This window comes from Eubalaena glacialis, chromosome 8 (assembly GCF_028564815.1).
Source record: "Eubalaena glacialis isolate mEubGla1 chromosome 8, mEubGla1.1.hap2.+ XY, whole genome shotgun sequence".
In the NCBI taxonomy this organism is placed as follows: domain Eukaryota; kingdom Metazoa; phylum Chordata; class Mammalia; order Artiodactyla; family Balaenidae; genus Eubalaena; species Eubalaena glacialis.
In genome coordinates, this window is record NC_083723.1 from 101,290,993 (window position 1) to 101,305,351 (window position 14,359).

Sequence of the window (14,359 nt, forward strand, 5' to 3'; positions counted from 1 at the left end):
ATTTATCAAAAACTGAATTTCCTATTTAAAAGGAAGCACCATCTTTGATACCATTTATTAAAAGCTATTTAAGTCCCACATGAACTTCATATTTGGCTTCTACTGCAACTACCAGTAAACTCCACTATCACTCTGATTTAGGAAACTGCAACGTTTTCGGTGTGCGAGAGTTCTGGTTTGACCTTGCAGTGTGAATGCTCTGTGTACCACAGCAGTGGCTCCCAGGGGAACAGCTGAGCAGCCGTCACGTTTCCCAGAAGAGGGTGTAACATTCTTTTGCTCACCGTGTTTATTTAACGGCACACTCCAACTCTCAGGGCATGCAGTCGGCTAAAAATTTCAACCCTTATCGTTCACTGCTATGAACCCGTTACTATTACTCCACAGTTTAAGATATTTTACCCATTTTAATCTCTTGACAATACACAAATAAGAAACACACTATTTTATACTATTTGGGTCAAATTAATTTTATTATGCTCCATGATGAATTGCCACCAGTGCAACATCCTATTCACTATACATTTCAAAAAAATATTTCACATACTAAACAAAATTTCGGTTGATAAATGGAAGTGAATGATTGAGAGTCTTTATGAATCTCATACATACAGCATGTGGCTAGCTGAAACTGTCTATCACGTAGCATTCAGATATAAAAAGCCTCATGCTAGTCTGTTAAAGGCGAAGGCTGTCAGACAATCATTTGGCTGGAGCACACGTGGGAGGCTCTCAGGCGGTGCACAGGTGTAGTGCTGTCCACGACGCAAGGCGGTGGGGGACTGAAACATGCAACCTTTACGTCTAAAGAGGATTTAGTCTTCGTGGCTGGACGGAGCTCCAAAGCTGCTGTGTTTCAACCAATAACGACTCAGACTTTGTGCAACAACAACAAACAACAACAACAAAGTCTTTTCCTTTAAGAAGAAAGAATAAACTTGATTATCACTGGCAAATTTTATACCCACCTGACGTGTTTCAAATTGTGTTTCCAATTCAAAGAATCGATATCCTCTGCTCAGAGCAGCTCCTGATAAATCTTTATCATAACAAAGTCAGCGGGGAAACCCTGAATTCCTTGCCCCAAAGTTAACAGAGATCTTAAATTGGCATTACTTTAAAGATATTTCTAAGATATTTTAAAAATTCTGTATAACGTCTAAAACAAAAGAAAGGAACACGTTTATTATTTTTTAAAATAATTACAACGTTCTATTTACCGTTTGCACAAATTTCTAATTTTACTGGTTAGTAGTTGTCCAGCCTCATCCACACCAGACCCACAGAGCTCAAGCCACAATAAAAATGAGAGTAAGCAGAAAAAGGTTTCCAGCAGCAGAGGGCACTGTTTTTGCAAGAAACAAAAAGTCTAGAATCTTTCCCACGTTCTTAAATTATTCCTGCAAGGTAGGTAACATTCTTTGAATAACTTAACTGTTTTACTGCACCACTTACTGCTTTCAGCAACAAAACCTTTTAAATTATTTCTCATGATAACTAGATGCATGATCACTAGAGATTATGTGATAACGGGTTAAAATTCAAGCCACATCTTGCAGGTCCAGCCTGTCAAGATCATGCCAACACTAGATTTTGGTCGGTACAATTATAGACAGCTTAATTTTTAGTTGGATATTGTGACTATAGTAATGAAATACATTTGGAACTACATTCTGCGTATGACTCAATGTGAGAAAAATAGGTGTCTGTATGTAAATCAGATAATTTTTCTACCTAAAATTTAAAGTAGGTAGGTATGATAATTAATGCTATAAATATGAAACAACCACCTTTAGGCAGACTAGTGTATTGTAGAGAGGCATTGTATCATTTAGCATACATAACAAATGTGCAGGTTGTAAAGTTTGTTTTTTTTTTTTTAAATCTGTCATTCAGTTTTGTATTTCAAGTAATTTGACATTGGGACCACCAATCTTTTAAGAAAAATGTAACCCTTCACCTGACATTTGACAAAAATCTTGAGAAATTATCAAACTTTAAAAAAACAGCATAATAGTTTCATCATTACAGTGTATACCTTTGCCAAATAGGTAAGATTTTTATATTTGGTATTTCTGAATACCTCAATCCATACAGACTGCAAAATAAAAATACTTAATTCCACACCACTTTTATGATGTTCTGATTTTTACAGTATATTTAACCAAATATTGAGGTAACCACAATGTATAGCCTCCTTCAGTTCATGTAGAACGAAATTATCTCTAAGATCCCCAAACCTCAACAACTTTTGTTTCAGAATAGTACCAAAAATATTTTTAAAATTTTTGCCTAAAAGAGCCTGCCACATTTGCTATAGCACAAAAATAACCTCAGTCAAGCATAGGTATGCAAGGGCTCCTTATGATTCCAGCCTCCAAATACCACATCTGTACAGTAACAGGCAATACTGCTGTAAGAGGTGTGTTACTCATTTTCCCAACTAGCATCTCTGTAGTGATTTTACATAGCGCATATTGCTAAAATTTGAGAAACTGCATCAGTGTAGTGATGTCTAGAGAACTGTGCAATGTATCAGCTTCAACATTCATGTGGCATGTGTTCAAAATGAAGGGGCTAAATAAACTAAAGTTTGCATCACTTAAAAAAGAATGTAGTGCTACACTAGATTTTAATAAGAAAATTTAGGTACAGAAAAAGTAGGGTATGAAAATAGTGTTTTCCTTCTGGCATTATAACTAAATTACATTAAGGTTTTTGTCAGTCTCACATATAATATTTAAACTCCCTTGTTGATGGAATGGGAAATATTCACAAATTAAGTGAGCATCCTGGTGTAAACGTGCACACAGTAACAGGGAGTAGCTTTGCAGAGGATTATGACAAACCCTTACAGATTAAATGAGGTATTGCACAGATTAATAAAAAAAGCAAAAAAGGCAACAAAAATATACAGCAAATTGGTAGAACATTTACATGATAATTTTACAGAATCCATAGACAGAAAGCAGTGTTTAGTATTTCACCTTAAAAATATATATATAATATATAGATCAGTCTTCCCATTCATCATCATCCTCAAAATCTTCTTCATCATCTTCATCCTCATCTTCATCTAGAAGAGAATCATTAATACAAACAGTTAAAACATATGTATAAATAAAATGACGTTTCATAATTCTTAGGGGACTTCGCTAATTATTCAGCTTCTAAGACACAAACCTGGAGGAATCTAGTTACTAAAATGGTTTAAAATGAATCAATAAAATACATCTAAAGAGTATTTGATAGTGAGCTGAAGATTAGAACGTGACTAAGACGACTTGGGTTCTAGTCCCTAAGTATCTATGTAACCAGTTTCAACCTGTGTTTCTTTATGTGTAAAATCACATTTGAGTTGATCTCTCTGAATTTTAGGGTCACATATTGCAAATCCAACAAAGGCCCCTTCAATGACTGTCTTTAAAGAAAAGTTGTAAAAAATATAACCAGCAAGCACATTGTTTGTCTACCAATTTCAATTATAATTCCAGTGACAGGCGGGAACCGCATCAGCACTAAGCCATAAAGGAAACGGAGTAGGCAGTCCCAATACCTAACCTCCTTTTCTACCCCCTATTCTCCCTTGAACCCACTGACACTGCTTTTTCCGGGTCACCAAGGACCTACCGTTGCTAAAGCTAAAGCTCAATTCTCTGTTCTCATTCTCCTGACCCATCATACCCACCTGACCCAGATGATCACTCCATCCTCCTTCAAACATTTCTTCACCTGACTTCTAAGATACCACACCCTCCAGTGCTCCAAACTCATTAGACTTTCTCTTCTCCATTTATACCCACTTTGATGATCTCATCCAGTTCCATAACTTTAAATACCATGTATATCTTAATGACATGCAAATTTATATTAACCGTTCACATCTCTCCTCTGAATTCCAGACTCATAACCAAATGTCTACTCAATATCTACTTTTAATTTTTTAATAAGTATCTCAAATTTAATATGTACAGAACCAAATTCCTAATCTTGCCTTTCAAACTTGTCACTCCTAAATCTTTCCCACTCTGTTAATGAAAATTTCACTCTTTCAGCTGCTCAGTTCAAAAACCTCAGAGTTATCCATCACTCCTTTTTTTCCCAAACCTCACTTCCAATCCATCAGCAAACCCAATGACTTCCACATTCAAAGTATAACTGGTATCCAGCCACTTCTCAGGTGCTACCAACCTGATTGAAACCTGCATCACCTCTAGCTTGGATCACTGCCACTCCTCTGGTAAGAACCTTCCAGTGGCTTCCCATCACATTCATGGCTTCCAAAGCCTTACTCCTGGCCCCCTGCCACCTCTCATACTACATTCCTTATTCCTCTTTCTCTTGCTCTCTTGTTCCAGCCCTACCGACCCTGGTTGGCGTTGTTCCTCAACCTCAGGAACTTTGTACTGGCTGTACACACTTCCCTGTTTTCTACATGGTTTACTCCCTGAACTCCGTCTGGTCTTTTCTCAAATGACATCTTAGGTAGGCCTCATTATCCTCTTTCAAAATGAACTTCCCTCTCACGGCCTGTTAGTCCTTATATCTCCCTTTTCTGCTTAATTTCTGTCCTTAGTACGTATCACCATTTAATATACATATTTTCTAATTTGTTTTATTTATTGTCTCTCTCTTTCTCACTAGAATGCACGCTCCATGAAGGCAGGAATTTTTGTTGTTTTTTTATTTTATTATTATTCCACAATAAATATTTGTGGCCTGAATTAACCTATCCTATCTTTGTAACACGGTATGGAAATAAAAATGCCTATTTAAGAAAAACAAATCTTGCTAAAAGATCTTAGATACCCACATCCTTAAGGAGAAAGAAAGAGAAGGAAAATAACATTTATTGAACACCTACTATGTGCTAGGCAATCTGCTCGTTAGTTGCATATTAGTTTACTTACTGTTCATATCAATCATCTGATTTATGAATTCTCTCCATGTAACAAATTGGAGAATTGAGGTCCACCACAGGGAGTAAGTAATAGATTTAATAAGAACAAAGATCTGCTTCTAGTACATCATGCTCTCCAGTAAACCTCAACCATCACATCAGCAAAACCCATATTCTTTCTCTCTTTTAAAAGTGATATTCATTTACGTGGTGGTGTGCATATGTTTAATAACCTCAAATAAGTACTAGTTTATTCTAGGAAAAAACAAAAAAGAGGAAACAAAAAACTTTAGGATTCTTTACTAAACCCTAGAAACAGTATAAATTATCTCATTTCTCAGCCCCAACTCTTGCAAATCAGGGAAACCTAAATTTCTTATGTCACAAGAATGTCACAGGAATGAGATTCAGGACTCCAGCCTTGTTTACAAGTTGTTTGCCAGGCATTCTATTAGTATTTCTGGTTTAGGAAACAAAATTGTCATTTTGCTAAAGTTGTTCTTCCAATTTATGGTTATGACAGTGGTGTCTTGACATCCATTAAGCTTCAAATAGACTAGTCACAGTTGCAACAACTTAAAATATATCCTAGAACCTACATCAATAAGTTACTCAATAGCAGGGAAAAATCTAGCAAAGACTGTGTCACAGAATAAAAAGAGAAACAGAACTTCAAATATTCAAATTTATTAAATATACATATACACATGCAAATATACCTGAAGAATGAATGGCTTTGCTCCTTTTCTGCATCACTTCCATTAATGCACCTACAATTCCTGAAGTGGGTGCAGGTGTTGGTGGTGTAGACTCTTGGCCATCAGATACCTTGGAAAGGAAAATCAGCAAAATTTAGTAACACATCCTTAGCAAAAAAATCTCTGTCTCCAGAAAATCTTTCTCTCTTAGAATCACTTTATTATTTTAAAACAAAACAAAACAAAAAAAGCAAACAATCAAGCCTAGAATAGGATTAACAAAATTAAGAAGAAAAAAAACTGCTGCCTTAAAAGAATTCTCCAAGATACATTTCCCCTCCTTAATGTATAAGCCATTAATACATTTCCAAATTTAATACAACAGTCAAACTTTTTCCTAAATAATACTTGCCCTTACAGCTGGGTTATTTCTATTCATTCTAGTACACAAAGCCTTGGCTGATGAGAAACTTTAAAACGATTATCAAAGGACATCATTTTACAAAACTAAGGTAGTATTTAGATTCCTAGAGTTATTAGAGGAGAAGAACATTTTAGGATATCTAAGAGCAATTAAAGAGACTTACGGTTTCCTAGAAAAACTCAGCTTTACAACTTTAAATATTATACTTAATATGAAGTTATAATATAAATATGTATAATATATAATATATATACTAGAATTCAAAATGAACCTTCCTTCTCATATCATGTAACTTCTCGTTAAGGAGATCAGATGCGTAGCTTTCAAAATGTACCTCACAAGGCAACTAACTATCCCTAACTAAAGTACTTTACCTAATATAAACTACATTTGGGGGAAAAAAATCAATATCAAAGGGTCTCATTAAAATCTAATTTCTATATAAAATAATCCCTGATTCCAACACTCATTAAAAAAGGGACTACAGGAAGTTTGTAGAGATTCAGGAAAAAAAAATACAATTTAGAAACTATTGCTGTATGTGCACTTTGACTAAAATGAGCAGTGGTTTATACAAAACAGTCATTTTGTTAATTTTGTCCCTGGACTTATATTATCCACAGAATGGTATGATATTGGTATAATTAAAAGTGAAATAGCACAGCTATACTAAATAATTACATACACACACACAGTTGACCCTTGAACAACACGAGTTTGAACTGCATGGGTCCACTTACATGCAGATTATTTTCAACAAATATATTGGAAAACTTTTTAAAGATTTGCTACATTTGAAAAAACTTACATATGAATCACACTGCCTAGAAATATGGAAAAAATTAAGAAAAAGTTAGATATGTCATGAATGCATAAAACATATATAGATACACATCTATTTTATCACTTACTACCATAAAATATACACAAATCTATTATAAAAAGATAGAATTTATTAAAGCTTATACACAGACTGTACACGGCACCATTCCCTGTTGAGAAAAATGTAAACAAACATAAAGATGCAGTTTTAAATCATAACTGCATAAGATTAACTGTAGTGCACATTGTACTACTGTAATAACTTTGTACCCACCTCCTATTGCTATTTCAGTATGCTCAAGTGTTGTGAGTATACGCTTAAAACTCCCTGTGATGTTATTAGTGTGAGCAGTTTGTCCCTCCAATAAATTGCGTATCACAGTAAAAAGTGATCTCTCGCAGTTCTCATGTATTTTTCATCGTATTTAGTGCAATACTGCAAACCTTGACCAAAACCATGGGACCCATACGAAGTACCACTAGTAACGCTGGAAGTGCTCCCAAGAAGCAGAGAAAAGTCATGACATTACAAGAAAAAGTTGAACTGTGTGATATATATTGTAGATTGAGGTCTGCAGTTGCAGCTGCCCACCGTTTCAAGATAAATGAATCCAGCATTAAGGACCATAATAAAAAAAAGAACAAGAAATTCATGAAACCATCGCTGCAGCTACACCATCAGGTGCAAAAACCTTGCACTTTTTGTGAAATAACTTTATATCTCGTATTGAAAATGCAGCTTCCATGTGGATGCAGGATTGCTATAAGAAAGGTGTACCTATAGACTCTAATGATTTGAGAAAAAGTGAAGTCATTATATGACAACTTAAATGAAAAGGAAGGTGAAGGACCTAAAGCTGGAAAATTTAATGCCAGCAAAGGACGGTTTGATAATTTTAGAAAGACGGTTTGATAATTTTGGCTTTAAAAATGTGAAGATAACAGGAAAAGCAGCTTCTGCCGACCAAAAGGCAGCAGAGGAGTTCCCAGATGCCATTAAGAAAATAATAGAGGAGAAAGGATATCTGCCTGAATAGGTTTTAAATGTAGATGAAAGTGTCCTATAAGTGCCCTGGAAGAAAAATGCCACAAAGGACATTTATAAGTAAGGAAGAGAAGCAAGCCCCGGGATTGAGGAGCAATAGGTTAACTCTGCTGTTCTGTGCAAATGCAGTCAGGTTTATGATCAGGACTGCCCTTATCTATAAATTTGCTAACTCTTGTTGAAGGGAAAAGATAAACACCAGCTGCCAGTCTTTTGGTTAGATGACAAAAAGGCCTGGACAAGGAGAACCCTTTTTCTGAATTGGTTTCATCAATGCTTTGTCCCTGAAATTAGGAGCTGCCTTGCCAGTAAGGGGCCACCTTATAAAGTTCTTTTGATATTGGAGAGTGCCCAGGCCACCCAGAACCCCATGACTTCAACACCACAGTGGTCTACTTGCCCCCAACACAACATCTCTAATTCAGCCTCTAGATCAGGGGGTCATAAAGACCTTTAAGGCTCATTACACATGGTACTCTATGTAAAGAACTGTCAACTACAGAAGAGAACTCCGAGAGAGAGAACATCATGAAAGTCTGGAAGGCATCAATGAAGATGCCATTGTTCTTACAGAAAAAGCGGTTAAAGCCATCAAGCCCGAAACAGTAAATTCCTGCTGGAGAAACTGTGTCCAGATGTTCTATATGACTTCATAGGATTTACAACAGAGCCAAGCAAGGAAATCATGAAAGAGATCATTGATATGGCAAAAAAGGTGGCGGGGCGTGGTGGTAGTGGTGGTGAAGAGTTTCAAGATATGGATCTTGGAGAAATAAAAGAGCTAACAGACACCACACACCAGAAAAATTAACAGAAGATGACTTGATGAAGATGAGTGTTTCCAAACCAGTGCCAGACGATGATGAAGAAAATGTAGAAGAAGCAGTGCCAGGAAAACAAATTGACATTAGACAATCTGGCAGAAAGAAGGGTTCTCGGATTATTCAAGACTGCATTTGACTTCTTTTACAACATGGACCCTTCTATGATATGGGTACTAAAACTAAAACAAAGGAAATTATTGGGTTGGCCAAAAAGTTCCTTTGGTTTTCAAGTAAAAATAAAAGACACATTTTTCATTTTCACCAATCACTTTAGTGAACAATGTAGTCACCCTTTTGTTCCACTATCTTCTGCCACTTTTCAGGCAACATCATAATTCCATCTTCTAAAAACTTTTTATCTTTTTGAGCAAAGAACTGTCCCAGGTGCCTTTTATAGTCTTCCAGGGAATTGAAATTTTTTTCATTAAAAAAATTCTGTAAAGACCGAAATAAATGGAAATCCGAAGGTGCAATGTCTGGTGAATATGGAGGATGAATCAGAACTTCCCAGCCAAGCTGTAACAGTTTTTGCCTGGTCATCAAAGAAACATGCAGTCTTGCATTATCCTGATGGAAGATGATGCATTTTCTGTTGACTTAATTCCAGATGCTTTTCGTCAAGTGCTGATTTCAGTTGGTCTAATTGGGAGCAGTACTTGTTGGAATTAATTGTTTGGTTTTCCGGAAGGAGCTCATAATAGAGGACTCCCTTCCAATCCCACCATATATACAACATCACCTTCTTTGGACGGAGACTGGCCTTTGGTGTGGTTGGTGGTGGTTCACTTCGCTTGCCCCACGATCTCTTCCACTCCACATTATTGTACAGTATCCACTTTTCATTGCCCATCACAATTTGTTTTAAAAACGGAATGTCTTCGTTATGTTTCAGTAGAGAATTGCATGTGGAAATACGGTCAAGAAGGTTTTTTTTTGCTTATGTTGAACCCAAACATCAAAGCGATGAACATAAACCAAGCTGGTACAAATGATTTTCAACGCTTGATTTGGATATTTTGAGTATGTTGGCTATCTCAAGCATGGTATAACAGTGATTGTCCTCAATTAATGTCTTGATTTGATCGCTATCAACTTCAATTGGTCTCCCTGACCGTGGAGCATCATCCAGCGTGAAATCTCCAGCACGAAACTTCGCAAACCACTTTTGACACGTTCGATCAGTCACAGCACCTTCTCCATATGCTGCACAAATCCTTTTTTACGTCTCGGCTGCGTTTTTACCTTTCTTGAAATAATAAAGCATAATATGCTGAAAATGTTGTTTTTCTTCCATTTTCAATATTAAAATGGCTACACAAAAATTCACCAATTTTTGGTAAGTTTTTTTTTTTAATGCACGCTGATATGACAGCTGTCACAATACAATCTAATAAAATTGTTTCGAATGAAGTTAAAGACAACTAAAGCACGACTAGAGCCACCTTACGGGAAAAACCGAACAAACTCTTTGGCCAACCCAATATGATATAGTTCTATAAAATTAGTGTGCCTGCCTCTCCTGCCTCCCCTTACCCCTCCCTCCACCTCTTCCATTGAGGCCACTCCTGAGACAGCAAGAAGGACCAACACCTCCTTTTCCTCCTCCTCCTCTTCAGCCTATTCAACGTGACAGCAAGGATTAAGCCCTTTATGATGATCTACTTCCACTTAATGAATAGTAATCATCATGCTGTACAGTTAATAAATTTATCTGTTGTGTATGTGTGTCTCTGTGTGAAAATCTAATAACTATACAGCAAGAACTGTATGAAATATTTTTGTGTCATCATCATCATCACCTAAGTATTCATCATGTAGGACACTGTGTGCAAGAGTTGAAGTGGATAGCCACTCCTTACATAGGCATAAGGTGAGGGATATTTAATATAAAATTAATACTGTGTTAGTTTTCTTACTGTTTTACAACTTTGCTTTCGAAGAATTACATTACCATACAGTATGCCCCTCTCTCTCATAACTGGAGAAACTGCATATCTGCCTACCTTCACAGGCAAGTGGTTTTTGAAAAAAAATATAACAATGTTCCCAATACAGTATTATGAATATGACTGTACTAACGTATGCCATAAAAATTTTATAACGATTCATTCACTAGTATATAGGCTAGCTACTGTGAAGCAATCATATTGAATATGCTAGGCTACCATAAAGCAATCATATGGCTGTCTCTCCATTATCGCTGCATGAATTGTTATACCTGTAAATAAATTTCTCACATTCTTTTCATTTTTGATGTCTACTGTTAGTATTACATGTAACATCTACAGTGTTTGTATTATATTAATGAGACAATATTGACCAAATTGATGTAGGTACTAACAGATAGATCATTCATCTTGTAAACAGATGATGTAAACTTACAGTATCGATACATACAGTTCAGTACTGTAAATGTATTTTCTCTTCCTTATGATTTTCTTAATAACATTTCCCTTCTCTAGCTTACTTTGTTGTAAGAATACAGTATATATAATACATATACAAAATATGTGTTAAATTAACTGTTTATGTTATTGCTAAGGCTTCCAGTCAACAGTAGGCCATTAGTAATTAAGTTCCGGGGAGTCAAAAGTTATACACAGATTTGACTGCTGAGGGGGCTGGCACCCCTAACTCCCATTGCTGTCCAAGGGTCAACTTACGTATTTGAAGTTCTAAAGTATATGACCCCATTAAAATCTGCTATTCACCTGGGCTGTGGTCATTTTGACAATAATTCTCCCCACCAACAACTATTCAAAGTTCTTCAACTGCTCCTGAGAAACCTGTAGTCTGAACTAAATGGGGGGAGGGAGCAGAGGTGATTGTTCACAGGCTGATCTAAGTATCATCCTGAATACATATTAAGAAAAGATGTAGACACATTTTAAAGAAGTTTCTTAAATCTTCGCTAGGTTAACGTTTAAATGCTTTCATTCGATTAGTTGTGTTCCCTAGCCATCATTCTCTTCCTAGCTAAAGCTTCTGAGATTTAGAAAGTTATCATAATTCTCTACACATTGCAAAATAATTTTCAATTAAAATCTCCTTTCAGCTCCATTTACTGCATAGAAAAATCTACCATCCATAACCTGCCTGAAGCCCTGCAGAGCAAATGTTCCTCCTGGAACTGAGAGACCACACATAAAGTCCCAGAGGAAGCATGTGAATGTTAGGCAGGTTAGGCTCTAGGTCAGGGGTCAGGAAACTACTGCCATGGACCAAATCTAGCCTGTCCCCTGTTTTTGTATAACTTTCTTAAAGCTAAGAATGATTTTTACACATTTTTAAATGGCTGAAAGAAAACAAAAGAAGAATATCTGTGGTTTGTGCAAATTATATGAAATTCAAATTTCAGTGTCCATAAATAAAGCTTTCTAGAACACAATCATGCGCATTCACTCATGTGCTGTCTACGGCTGCTGCTTTTGTGGTATAATAGCAGAGCTGAGCAGCTGTAACAGATACCATATGGCCTGCAAGCCTAAAATGTTTACTATCTGGTCCTTTAAAGAAAAAAGTTTGCCAACCTCTGCTCTAGAGATTAAACGATGACCTCAACCAATTCAGAGAATCCAAAATTATCTGTCACTATACAAATTCTAATTAGAACTCTTTGAATTTTCTGTGGAGTCTGATTCTCTACTAATCTAAATTTCAGACACAGAAACTTTAAAATATGGTTTAGTTTTCATAAAGTTAATGGTTTGACTTTGCCAAAATGATTACAGTTGGTTTCAACAGGGCTATGTTTACTTCTGTATAGTTTAATAAAGATTTTTCTTTAAATTAAAATTTATTTAAAAGTCTAGAACGACGGATTGCAAACATAGTGCAATATTCTTTATATGAAGTTCTAGAATAGGCAAACTAAACCTATGGTGATAGAAATCAAGTCAGTGATTCTTTTTGAGAAGGGAGAGGCATGAGGGAACTTTCTGGGGTGATATTTTGATACAGAAGTATGGATCACACAGGTAAAGGCATAAGCATGCATTTTAGGGTATGTAAGGGTTAAAAAAACACACACCAAGAGAAAAAGTAAAAACAAAATTTTTTTCAAAGATGTCTTATAATTGCTTTAAAATTTCATTAAGACAGGCAGTCTAACCGAAACGAACAGATTACTTACAGATTTCAGCTGAATGCCCTGCCGTATCTGGTCTAAAAGCGCATCCCTTCCAGAGCAGGACACCGGTCGACTGTTCTGTTCCACTTTTTTTAGCTGAGCACCCTCTCTGATTTGATCTAAAAGAGCTGCTTTGCTTCCTGCAGAAGTTGGAACCTGATGGTCACCATCGGAAGGGAGGCCCGGGGGAGGTGGCGGCCCCGGTGGCGGGGGAGGTGGAGGCGGTGGGGGCGGTGCCACCGACCCCGCCACTGACAGAGGTGGAGGAGGTGGCGGTGGCCCTGAAGGTGCCGAGGAGGGAAGGGCTGGAGGAGGAGGAGGGTACATCCTGTTTGGCGGTGGTGGAGGGACTCCGACACCTGGCCTGGACGGAGGCGGCGGTGGCGGCGCAGCCGTGGGAGCTCTTGAAGGGGGCGGAGGAGGAGCCCCTCTTCCCCGGGCAGGAGGGGGAGGAGGGCCTGAGCTATGTGGAGGCGGCGGGGGAGGAGGCGGCCCTCCCCGTGACGGTGGTGGAGGTGGTGGTGCTGAAATGAAAACAGAAAAAAAGAAAAACATGCTTTTTCCCCCACAAACATTATACTGAAAAAGCGGCTCATTTCAACAAGTATTAAAAAAAACCAACATGAGGGGAAAAAAAGAGGCCTCATCTTCGTATTTTACTTTACAAAGATATCTGAGCACAGATGATATCCTACAACTCTGTTTGGGACTACTCGGCCCTGGTCTATCTTGAAAAAATATTAGCTAAAATAGTAGAATTTAGTTTTTAGGAATCAGCACCACTTCTCAAGGTAAGGGAATAAACACATTTTTATGTAATAATAATAAAACTATAACAATGATATTAAACATTTTGGGCAATAAGCAACATTTTACATTTTAATAAAAATTAATGGATACCTTCCCTCTTTAAAGAATCAAGTATATTTAGTTGTTTTATAAAATTAATTTACATTCAGAATTAAACAGCTAATGTAGTGTAATCTATTAGAATTTATTCAAGTTAATCTGAGCTAAACTCAAATACTTTTTCTTTGACAATGTAAATCTTTGTCACCTAACTTACATTTGTAATTTATAATGTCCTACATTTTTACATGTATAGAACATATAATAATATATAATATAAGTTATGTAATAAATATATATTATAGTGATATATAATACAATATATCATGTATATATTGTATATATTGTACTATATTAATAAAAGATGGTCAGCAATTCTAGTGATGGCATTAAGGGAGGCTGGTTGTTCAGCTGAAATGTTCAACTACTTATTCAGGAGACATTAACAAATTAACTGAGAATTTCTAAACACTGTAAAATTAAAGTTATTAATAAAATATTAACATGATCCTGGTACTAATGACATATACATTCTTATTTTACTTAAGGGAAAATGTAAGCTAAAACAGAGAAACAAATTCAAAGTATAAAATTTATTACATTTCTAGAGACATGATTTTACCAACAGCATACACAAACTTACATAATAATGAACTTCATTATTTCTC

General features: G+C 36.4%; 1 protein-coding gene across 2 annotated transcripts in view; it reads right to left on the reverse strand.

Moving 5' to 3' along the window:
- Positions 1-463: 463 nt before the first annotated feature.
- WASL (WASP like actin nucleation promoting factor) overlaps positions 464-14,359 on the reverse strand; it is a 65,281-nt gene continuing 51,385 nt past the window's right edge. The window contains exons 9-12 of one of the 2 annotated variants that reach the window (XM_061198695.1): positions 12,846-13,366; positions 5,620-5,728; positions 2,988-3,076; positions 464-917 (exon numbers count right to left, since the gene is read on the reverse strand). In XM_061198695.1, coding sequence (XP_061054678.1) covers positions 3,015-3,076; positions 5,620-5,728; positions 12,846-13,366 — 692 coding nt within the window. In that variant the 3' untranslated portion in view covers positions 464-917; positions 2,988-3,014. Of the gene's footprint in view, positions 3,077-5,619; positions 5,729-12,845; positions 13,367-14,359 lie in introns of both variants that reach the window. The other variant, XM_061198694.1, reaches the window with a different exon arrangement.